Genomic DNA, 12,140 nt, shown 5'->3' with positions numbered 1-12,140 from the left:
TGTCTGATTTTCCAGTAACTTGTTTATGGCAAGAAAGAATGGCCATAATTCTTTTGATGCTCTATTCCAAATCTTTCCTTATCTGTTGTTTTTTGTTTTAATGGTGTTGTCTTTTGCATTTTCATGTGTATGTGTGTGTGTTTAACTTTTTAAAATCAGGTACTATCTTATATTACATGAGGTTCTTGGGAGAGTCTAATTTTCTACTGTATTTGATGATTTCACTCATTATGGATTGTTTTCATTGTGAATTGTAATTTACCACCATCTGTGGGGCTTTGAGTACAAGGTGTGTCCTTCTCAGAGGGTCTTTATATTTCTTTCTATCAAGCTTCCCCAAGCTTGAAGGAGACAGAGGACTATCTTTTTTTAATTTGTTTATTTTAAAAGGCATATCTATCTTTCCTTTTCTTGTCACTATAAAATGATACATGCTGTGTTAAAAAAACATAAATAGGGAAGAGTATAAAAAATGAATGTGAGAGCTTCCCTGGTGGTGCAGTGGATAAGAATCTGCCTGCCAATGCAGGGGACACAGGTTCAATCCCTGGTCCGGGAAGATCCCACATGCCACGGAGTAACTAAGCCCGTGCACCGCAACTACTGAGCCTGTGCTCTAGAGCCCGCGAGCCACAACTACTGAAGCCCGCGTGCCTAGAGCCCATGCTCCGCAACAAGAGAAGCCACCACAATGAGAAGCCCGAGCACCACAACAAAGAGTAGCCCCCGCTCACCACAACTAGAGAAAGCCCACACGCAGCAACGAAGACCCAATGCAGCCAAAAATAATTAATTTTTAAAAAATGAATGTGAAATTCCTTTTCTTGTTTGAATATGTGAGATTAGAGAGGGGCATAGGAGACATTGATTTATCACTAATGCTGATGGAAAGGTACAGGATTATACACATTCATGTAGTGAGTAAAGTTACACTTGTCTCTTCCATCCTCACTCTTCCATAATTGGAAAAGAAAACTTGTTAGTCGTTACAGAGAATACATTTGGACACGATAGCTTTCATTTTCATTTGTTATAGAATGACAAGCTAGGGAGTGAATAGTTTCTTACCAACGAAAAGGCCAGGGTTTTTGGTTCCTAAGAAATGGAATCAGTGTGTTAGGAAGAGAATTATGATTTCATAGTAGATCAAATGAAGTTTTAAGAATGAGGATTAGGGACTTCCCTGGTGGTCCAGTGGTTAAGAATCTGCATTCCAGTGCATGGGATACAGGTTCGATCCCTGATTGGGGAACTAGGATCCCACATGCCATGGGACAACTAAGCCCATGCGCCACAACTACTGAGCTCGCGTACCTCAATGAGAGAGCCCGCGTGCTGCCAACTACAGAGCCCACACACTCTGGAGCCTGCACACCACAGCTACAGAGCCCGCGTGCCACAACTAGAGAGCCCGTGCACCGCAACTACTGAGCCCACTCACCAGAACTAGAAAGAGATGCCTAGGCGCTGCAACAAAGAGCCTGTACGCCACAATGAAAAATCCCGCATGCCTCAACGAAGATCCTGAATGCCGCAACTAAAACCTGACGCAGCCATAAATAAATAAATAAAGAATTTAAAAAAAAAGAATGAGGATTAATCTTCAGAGTAGTGAGATAAGTTGAATCTTAGATCGTTTTGGAGAAGATCAAGCACAATCTAAATTGGCCAGAGCCCAGATTACTTCTTTTTTATGTATCTATGTCAATCCCCTCTTTTACTGAGGTGTAATGCTTTGAAAGTTCTTGCCTTGTATTGGTTCCAATCTCTGGCCCTTACTTTTGCCCTTGCATGTCTATTAAAACCCAGTTCTCTTGCCCCTGCAGGCCAGTGATAGCCTGTTATGCTCTAGTTTGATTCCCTGTTTACATTTTGTCCCACCAAAAAAGTTACATATATAAAGTTTGTTTGCCTGTTTTTACTCAGCACTTCTAGATATTTTATAGCAGGACATTTTTAGGTTATCTAGTTTACTGTTTTACCTGAAACAGAACTCGCTACTGTTTCTTTATTATTTTATTGTTTGGGGAGAAGAGGACTAAAATCACCTGTAATCCCACTGTGCTAACATAGCAACAATATTCGCTTTTGTCCATACATATTTAAATCGTTGCAGTGTCATTTAGCCATTTATTATACATATTATTTTAATTTTTATATCTTCTTTTTTTTCCAGAACAATATAGCTGAAGTACAAGAATTGCATTCTGAATTAATGTGGAAGGATTTTATAGACCACATCAGTAGCCTTCTACATAGTGTTGAAGTGGAAGTCAGTTACTTTGCAGCTGGGATTATTGCCCACTTAATATCTAGAGGAGAACAAGCTTGGACATTGAGTCGTAGCCAGAGGAATTCTCTTCTAGATGATCTGGTAGGGTAATTTGGTGTTTTTTGGAAGCATACAAACAACATTCATAATGGTTAAACTGTCAAACCCTCAAAATGCAATGCTAAATAAATATTGTAACCCTTTCTTGTGTGCTTTGTGTCTTTCAGCATTCAGCAATTTTGAAATGGCCAACTCCAGAGTGTGAGATGGTAGCATACAGGTAACTAGCAAGATAATTAATATTAAGCCAGTAATCTAGTCATTTTGCTTGTGTAGAGGTCATTCCTATTAGATGTAGATTTTACCCTTTGGCATCTATCTTCTATCTGGCTTTAAAATAAAGTATTTTTAATTTATTTTGCTACCTGTCATTCATCAGTCCTTCCTTCATTCTACATTTATTGAAAACAGGTGCCAAGGTCTTGTTCTATGCTCTTGAAATTCAAAGATGAGTAAGATATGGTGCCTCCGTACAAGAACTTTACGGCCTAGTGATGGAAACCAAATGTAAATCAGAAATAATTCACTCCTATGCTAGTTATGTACATAGAATGCTCTGAACGTGCACTGGAAAATGGTAAAAAGCTTCCAGAGGAAGTAGATTGTGAGCTGAGTTTTTAGAGATAATTAAGTAGAGACAGAAGATTTTAGGTAGAGTATTAATGCAAGGAGGTCTAAAACGAGAACACATTTAGAGAACTAGGAATAGCACCTGATTTTTTCAGGGAAACAGTTTATAATAATTTACTGAAGGGCATACTAGATTCTAACTCTGTTTATGACAGTTAGGTGACTTGATAGATAAGTTACTAATATACCAGAAGTATTCCAGATTGCTGCATAAATATTACTATTGCAATTTATTTTGTTGTCTACTTTATAAATGCTGATGCTGCCAGCACTTTTGATTCCCACTTATGTTCTGTACATTTTTGGGCAGAAGACTTGTAGAAATAGAAAGGCTAATTCTAGAGCTCCGTCATGGTGTTGTTCTGGTTAGTTATCAACTAACTTCTCCTTATCTAAGTTTCCAAACCAAAGTCTGCGATTCTTCAAATGTGTATCTTCAAGACCAACAGGTGCTTTTGAGAAAAAATATGTTGTTCTGATCGCCTTCCATCTTCTGTACCAAGACTTTTGTCTGAATATACTCGTTTATCAAATGGCTAAGACAAAGAAAAGATGTTCTGTAGAAGCTCATTTATATTATAGTTTAAAAATAGCAGGATGAAATTTCTGTAGCAAAAAGCTCAGGAATCATTGCTTTAGAAAATGACACTAAGTATAGGATGTAACTTTTATTCTTTTCTTTGAACGTTTAGGTCCTTTAATCCATTTTTCCCATTACTTGGCTGTTTCACAACACCAGGAGTCCAGCTATGGGCAGTTTGGGCCATGCAGCATGTCTGCAGCAAGAATCGTATGTACCAAAAAGAGAACTGTGTTTTTCTTTTTCAAGTGAAATTCTCCTTGCACAGGAAAGCCATTTCTAAATTGTGTTTGATTTTTAAGGACACAGACTTTTAAAAATACAGTGTAAAGAGAATCTTAAGTTATGAACTAAATTTATACTTTCAGAATGAGCTTGGCAATATTAGAAATCAATGACAGTGGTGAATGAGACTTACACTGTTCTAAGAAAGAACTTCAGAAACCTTCATAGGAGTTTCTTGAGTCTTAGGCTGTGCATGCCTAGGGTGAGACTTCCTGAGGCCTGAAAAAGAACAAATACCAAGGAGCTGCTAACTGAACAACACATGGAGCTTACACAGGTTAGAAAATATTCGAATTCCAAACAGTGGAAAGAACTTAATACCCAGGACATTCACTACAGATGCCAGAAAAGATTAAACTAGCCCTAAATTAAAGGTTTCTCTAAGGCAACCCTGTGAAGCTTAAAAGCAAGTCTTAAAATGATCAAGCTGCTCTGCAAGTAACCTGTCTGTCAGAGAAAAACTAAGCACTCTGTTAAGAAAGACAACAAAATCTATACACTCAACAACATGTTTAGTTATATGGTAAGAGTTGCTAGAGGAAAGACGAAGCAGAAAAATATGACCCATAACCAGGAGAAAAATTAGACAATTGAAACAGATCCAGAAATGGTAGTGATGATGGAATTAGCAGGAAAAAAAATTCAAACTTTTTTTATAGATATGATCCAAGATTTTAAAGAAAACATGAAATTAAGAGGAGGAAAAAAATAAAAATTTGACATGAAAAATATTTGGGTGAGCTTAAGTGTAGATACAAATAAGAAGAGATCGGTGAAATTGAATACACAGCAATAGAAAATATCCAAACTGAAAGAAAGCTGGTTAAAAAAAAATTAGAAAGCAAGAACACCAGAATTATCCTGATATCAATACCAGGCAAAGACATAAGAAAAGAAAATTACTGAACAATATCTCTCATGAGCATAGATGAGGAAATTCTTAAAAATTTTTTAACAAATGGAACCCAACAGTATATAAAAAGGACGAAGGAGGTTATTCCAGGAATGCAAAGTTGGTTTAACATTTGAAAGTCAATGTGTTTCATCCTATTACCAGACCAGGAAAGAAAAACAATCTGATCATCTCAGTAGATGCAGAAAGAGCATCTAAGGATATCCTACAGCTAACATCAAAATTAATAGTGAAAAATTAAATGTGACTGTTTCCCCTCTAAGATCAGGAACAAGGCAAGGATGTCCAACCTCACTGCTATTGAACATTGTAATGAAGGTTCTGTCCAGTGTGATCAGGAAAGAAACAGAAGGCATCCAGATTGGAAAGAATGAAGTAAAGCTGTTTTTATTCACAGGTGACGTGATATCTATGTAGAAAAAGCCCATGAAATCTACAAGAGGGCAACTAGACTTAATAAGTGAGTTTAGCAAGGTTCCAGGATACAAGATCAATATACACAAATCAGATGCATTTCTTTATATTAGCCGCAACCAGTATAAATGAAAAAATGACATTTACAGTTTTACCAAAAACTATGAAATACTTAGGGATATATCTGGCAAAGATGTACAAGACCCGTACACTGAGAAAAACAAAGCATTGCTGAGAGACATTAGAGAAGGCCTAACCAAATAGAAGGACGGCACTTATGAGTTGGAAGACTTACTATTGTTAAAATGGCAATTCTCTCCAAATGTATTGTAGATTTATATAGTCCCAGTCAAAATCTTAGCAGTCTTAGCAGAAGAGAAATTCACAGGCTGATTCTAAAATTCATACAGAAATGCAAAGGACCTAGAATATTGAAACAACTTAGAAAAACGAAGAACAAAATTGGAGAAGTTATACTACCTGACTTCAAGACATACTGTAGAGCCACAGTAATCAAGACAGGTGTTTTGTGGCTCCAAATGTGTGTTTTTTCCATACCTCATCAAGCAGTTCTCTAATTCTTAGCAGACACCGACTGGGTGTCCAACAAATTTAACTCAATTCTGACACTGTCTACTTGGAGATAGTGTCGGATCCCACAGGTTCAGGGCTCAATCCCACAATACTGCTGTCCCCACTTCAGATGCCAATCCCAAGTTTATGTTGTTACCTGTGCTTCTGACTGACTAGCTGTAGATCTGAGGCTCCCACAACCCCCCCTCCTCTGGTTCAATTAATTTGCTAGAGCAGCTCACAGAACTCAGAGAAACATTTAATTATATTTACCAGTTTATTATAAAGGATGCAGATGAGCGGCCAGGGTTCTGAAGGATTCTGAGCACAGGAGCTTCTGTCCCCATGGAACTAGGCTGTCCCACCATCCAGGCATGTGAGTGCATTCACCAACATGGTGAATGCTTCCTTGCCCTGAGAGACATTTTCATATGATAAACTGGACTAATTATTAATGACTGAATGGGACTCTAGTAATGTGCTAGTATCTGTTAACTGTTACAATCATTTTGTTTTAAGGGATCTGTCATCAAAGACCAGAAGATATAATAAGAACTATATTTGGTCTTTGTTCCTGGTTCCTAGCACAGAACTCCTCAAACCTTTATAATTTCCTGAGTGATAGGAGTGTCTTTTGTCATTCATAAGGATCCCCTTTTGACATACGGTAATGAGGTGGCAGAGTGGGATGTCTCCCAGGGCAAGGCCACTGAGGTTTGCAGGCTTCCAGTAGATTTTGTAAGGCTCCAAAAGCAGAATGGTCTTAGGGTGAAGCCATATATTGCTCTTTAACTAAGAAATAATATCATCTCTTGCTCTGAGCCTTTTTTTTTTTTTTTTTTTTTTTTGCATTACACGGGCCTCTCACTGCTGTGGCCCCTCCCGCTGCAGAGCACAGGCTCTGGATGCGCAGGCCAAGCGGCCATGGCTCACGGGCCCAGCCGCTCCGCGGCATGTGGGATCCTCCCGGACCGGGGCACGAACCCATGTCCCCTGCATCGGCAGGCAGACTCTCAACCACTGCGCCACCAGGGAGGCCCTGCTCTGAGCCTTTTTTGATGTGTTAATGTCATATTGAATTTCTCTTATTACATAGCCTATTTATTCATTCCTGTACCCTCAGCTCCTGTTCCTCCTTCTCTTCATGTACACTCAAACTTTTCCACCTTTGGAAGGGACATTAATTTTGGCCACTGTGTTGGTCTAGATTGCCAACAGCAATACTAGTCTAGCAAGTGTCTCCCCCTCAGTCCGCTGTTATTCAGATAGGGTAAGATTACATAGGTGCAGAACTAGCGGGCTGTTTTTACCACGAGGCAATATAGTTGCAATCAGTGTTATTCCCAATTTTGCCAGATGGAGTTAAGGCATAACCCAACCCATTAGGCTCTTGGGAATCCTGACAAAAAGAGTTTACAACATAGTTAAAATTTCTTGCTTAGGAATCATCCCTGCTTCCAGCATTTGTAGTTGCAGCCCTGGTTCTGTGACCACTGCACCAGGTAGGGGAATTAAAAAACGTTGTGATATGGGGAAGAAGAAGAAAAAAGTATAGTCATTATACCAGTATCCTCTCTTAGCAAGAATTACATAATCATATCAACATCCTTTCCCACTCCCTCTTCCCCAGGTTCCCCAGAAAAACAGGAGAATATCTAGTGGGGACGTTCTATCTATCTATCTATCTATCTAGTTGTGCCGGGTCTTAATTGCAGCTCACCAGATCCTTGGTTGCAGCATGTGGGCTCCTTAGTTGCAGCTCCAGGGCTTCTTAGCTGCGGCATGTGGGCTCCTTAGTTGTGGCATGCAAACTCTTAGTTGTGGCATGCATGTAGGACCTAGTTCCCTGACCAGGGATCAAACCCGTGCCCCCTGCACTGGAAGTTCAGAGTCTTATCCACTGCTCCACCAGGGAAGTCCCTAGTGGGGACATTCTTTTAGCTCCACTCATATACTCGTGAAGGTGTGAAAGCTAGCCCTTCAGGCCTATATCTCCCCCCTCCCTCCCATCTCCGATTTTAGATAACTAGTGTTTTAATTGCCCATTCCAATTCTCTGTCAAACTATTACTCTGAGGAGGATGTCTCTCTGCCCATTGTTGGACACTGTAGGGATAGAAAACGTTTTCCTTGACTCTGGCGCTTTGTGCCTCAAAATGCAAGAGGAATATGTCTAGATTCAGTCCATTTCTGCACTGCTGCAGTTCCTCCATATCCACTCATCTCATGGACTCAGGTGGCCACCTCAAGCAAGCACATTGGGATATCTGCTTGTCAGTTCCAGTCAGCTTCTGAACATGGAAGAGAGTTCTTCTGATGGGCACAGATATGTCCTGCCTTAATGACCAGGTTTCCATTGCCCTTGTATCCACCTACACGGCTAGACCATTGGCCACTGACCATGAAAAAACCCAAACAGAGGCTTTTACCACTATTCAGTTTTTCATCCTTGGGAAAGGATGGGAAAACAGCGTGCAGTTCAGTCCACAGAGCTGTTTTGGTTTTACCTTTTTCAATCAGAATGGTGGCCTTCCAAACAGGATGTTGTCTGTTTACCTTGGAACTGCTATCCATAAACCAAGCAGCTGTTTGTTGGTTGTTGGAGAGCTGTTTATAGGGCACTGTCCAAGTGACTATACAATCTGGCAGCTCCTTGTGCAGTTCCAAAGTCAGTCCTAGGGACTGACTAGGGAGAAAGAGGCTCCCTGCTCATTAGCATCTCCTTGCATTCTCCAGGTAGCACGATCCTGTATAAACCAATTGCGTTTTATCATGGAACTCTTCTGGGCACTGCCATCCCCATTAGAGTGTTTCTCTGACATCACTCAAAACGTCCTGGGTATTTCAGGTTTGAAGATCATTTTTTGTCCTTCAGTCATGAGGGTAGCTTCAATTAATGTCAAATAGCAAGGTAGTAAATGCCCCTCAAATGGAAATTCTCAAGTCCAAAGTCCCAGTAATCATCTCTGGTAGGCACTCACAGGCTTTTGCCATAAACCCCAGTCAGTCCTTCACATAGGGCTATGGCACAGAGAATTTGTCCCTACCAGCACTCCAGCTTCTATTCTACATTGCATTGGCTTGGGCAACCTTACTGGTTCCCATTTAGCATGCCCAATTAACATTGCTTGAAAGGTAGATTTACATGCTTTCTGTTTTATGATGTTAGGTAGTGGAAACATTTCCCAGTCAATAAAATGTTCATTCTCATAATACCATCAGGTAAAAGAAATGTAACCACTTCACATAAAGTCTGTTCAACCATACCAATTCCCCTACAAACTTTTACCTTAATTCTTTTAACCCTTATATTCCTAACTAATCATCCACAGATTTTGGTCTTACAGTACTAGGTAGGAGAGTGTTCCCCAGCCAGACATGATACTCATTTCCGTAAAATATTGAGGCAAAGGAGACACAACTTCTTTACATAAAGTCTGTTTAAACATTCCAATTTTCAGGACTTCCCTGGTGATCCAGTGGTTGAGTATCTGCCTACCAATGCAGGGGATGTGGGTTCGGTCCCTGGTCAGGGAACTAAGATCCCACATGCCTCAGGGCAACTAAGCCCACAGGCTGTAGAGCCCGTGGGCTGCAACTAAAACTCCATACAGCCAAGTAAATAAATATTTTAAAAAAAACACTCCCAACTTTCATAATCCTGTCAATCCTTACATTTTTTTTTTAAACTCTCTAATTGTAGCCCACATCAGGACTTCACCAGGAACTTCTCCACTTCCTAAGTTACCCACTCTTGTGCAAAAGGCTTTAAGTCCCCAGTAAGGAGTCAAGCCAAGGAATCCTGGCCTTTTGTCAATCTTTGCCTTGATTAGATAAAAAATTGCAGGTCAGGTTTGGAGTCATCTCTAAATTCCATTGGTTGGGACTTCCCTGGTGGCGCAGTGGTTGAGACTCCATGCTCCCAGTGCAGGGGGCCCGGGTTTGATCCCTGGTTGGGCAACTAGATCCCACATGCATGCTGCAACTGGGAGTTTGCATGCCGCAACTAAGGGGCATGCCTGCTGCAACTAAGACCCAGCACAGCCAAATAAATAAATATTTTTTTTAAAAAAAAACAAACATTGGGCTTCCCTGGTGGTGCAGTGGTTGAGAGTCCACCTGCCGATGCAGGGGACACGGGTTCGTGCCCCGGTCCGGGAAGATCCCACATGCCGTGGAGCGGCTGGGCCCGTGAGCCATGGCCGCTGAGCCTGCGCGTCCGGAGCCTGTGCTCCGCAACGGGAGAGGCCCCCGTACCGCAAAAAAATAAAATTAAATTTAAAAAATAAAAAAACAAACATTTAACAAAACTCTTAAAAATATAAATAAATAAAAAAATAAATTCCATTGGTAACTTTTACTGTTAGTAACTGATTGCAGCACAGCTGCTACTCCACATCATGGAGTAGCCACCCAAGAACCAGAGGTTCCTTATCCCTCACCTTTTTATCCTTTCTGTTCCCTAATCACATGTTTCCATAAGCCAGGACCAGGATAGCAAATCCCACTTCTGACACCAATTCTGATATGTGTTTTTTCCACATCCCACCTAAAAGTTCTCCATTTCTCAGCCGACACTGACTGGGTGTCCTACAAATTTAGTTCAATTCTGACACTGTTTACCTCGAGATAGTGTCAGATTCCACAAGTTAAGGGCTCAGTCCCACAAAACTGCCCTCACTTCAGACACCAATTGGAAGTCCAGGCATAAGCATAAACAAAGAATGTTCAAAGGACCAGAATAGAGAGTACAGAAACAGACCTATACACATATGGTTAGTTAGGTTTTTTTTGTTCTTTTTTTTTCTCTGTACACTTTGGCTTTTTTTTTTTTTTTTTTTTTTTAGGCGGTACGCGGACCTCTCACTGTCGTGGCCTCTCCCGTTGCGGAGCACAGGCTCCGGACGCACAGGCCTAGCGGCCACGGCTCATGGGCCCAGCCGCTCTGCGGCATATGGGATCTTCCCAGACCGGGGCACAAACCCGTGTCCCCTGCATCGGCAGGCGGACTCTCAACCACTGCGCCACCAGGGAAGCCCCTGGTTAGTTAGTTTTTGATATAAGTTCAAAGCAATTCAATAGAGAAATAAGAGTCTTTTCAACAAACAGTACTGCATCAAGTGTATCTCTATCTGCAAAAAAAAAAAAAAAAGAACTTTGATTCATACTTTGTATACAAAAATTAACTCTTGGGACTTCCCTGGTGATCCATTGGCTAAGACTCCAAGCTTCCAGTGCAGGGGGCCCAGGTTTGGTCCCTGGTTGGAGAACTAGATCCTGCATGCACGCTGCAACTAAGAGTCCACATACCACAACTAAGAAGCCCACATGCCACAACTAAAGATCCTACATGCCACACCTAAGTCCTGGCACAGCCAAAATAAATAATTAATTTTTTAAAATTTAACTTTTAATGGATCATAAGTCTAAATATGAAACCAAAAACTATTAAAAGTTTCTACAAGAAAATGTGACAAAATATTTGTAACCTTGTCTTAGGCAGATTTTTTTTTTTTTTAACATCTGTATTGGAGTATAATTGCTTTACAATGGTGTGTTAGTTTCTGCTGTATAACAAAGTGGGTCAGCTATACATATACATGTATCCCTATATCTCCTCCCTCTTGCGTCTCCCTCCTAACCTACCTATCTCACCCCTCTAGATGGACATGGCACAAAGCATGGAGCTGATATCCCTGTGCTATGCGGCTGCTTCCCACTAGCTATCTATTTTACATTTGGTAGTGTATATATGTCCGTGCCACTCTCTCACTTCGTCCCAGCTTACCCTTCCCCCTCCCCATGTCCTCAAGTCCATTCTCTATGTCTGCGTCTTTATCCTGTCCTGCCCCTAGGTTCTTCAGAACCACTTTTTTTTTTTTAAGATTCCATATATATGTCTTAGCATACGGTATTTGTTTTTCTTTCTGACTTACTTCACTCTGTATAACAGTCTCTGGGTCCATCCACCTCACTACAAATAACTCAGTTTCATTTCTTTTTATGGCTGAGTAATATTCCATTGTATATATGTGCCACATCTTCTTTATCCATTCATCTGTTGATGGACACTTAGGTTGCTTCCATGTCCTGGCTATTGTAAATAGAGCTGCAGTGAACATTGTGGTACATGACTCTTTTTGAATTATGATTTTCTCAGGTACATGCCCAGTAGTGGGATTGCTGGGTCATATGGTAGTTCTAATTTTAGTTTTTTAAGGAACCTCCATACTGTTCTCCATAGTGACTGTATCAATTTACATTGTCACCAACAGTGCAAGAGGGTTCCCTTTACTCCACACCCTTTCCAGCATTTACTGTTTGTAGATTTTTTGATGATGGCCATTCAGACTGGTGGGAGGTGATACCTCATTGTAGTTCTTTTTTTTTTTTTTTTTTTTTTTTTTTTTTTTG

General features: G+C 40.6%; 1 protein-coding gene across 2 annotated transcripts in view; it reads left to right on the top strand.

Annotated features, from left to right (window-relative positions):
* ZYG11B (zyg-11 family member B, cell cycle regulator) overlaps nt 1–12,140 on the top strand; it is a 78,240-nt gene that overhangs the window by 56,276 nt on the left and 9,824 nt on the right. For both annotated transcript variants that reach the window (XM_029228544.1, XM_029228543.1), the window contains 3 exons: nt 2,177–2,374; nt 2,500–2,552; nt 3,655–3,752. In XM_029228544.1, the coding sequence (XP_029084377.1) occupies nt 2,177–2,374; nt 2,500–2,552; nt 3,655–3,752 (349 nt within the window). The remainder of the gene's footprint in view (nt 1–2,176; nt 2,375–2,499; nt 2,553–3,654; nt 3,753–12,140) is intronic.

Source organism: Monodon monoceros, unplaced genomic scaffold (assembly GCF_005190385.1).
Source record: "Monodon monoceros isolate NGI ecotype Baffin Bay Population unplaced genomic scaffold, NGI_Narwhal_1 Super_Scaffold_18, whole genome shotgun sequence".
Classification (NCBI taxonomy): domain Eukaryota; kingdom Metazoa; phylum Chordata; class Mammalia; order Artiodactyla; family Monodontidae; genus Monodon; species Monodon monoceros.
The sequence above is the reverse complement of the archived record's forward strand: the minus strand, read 5'-3'. Positions and strand labels throughout refer to the sequence as shown.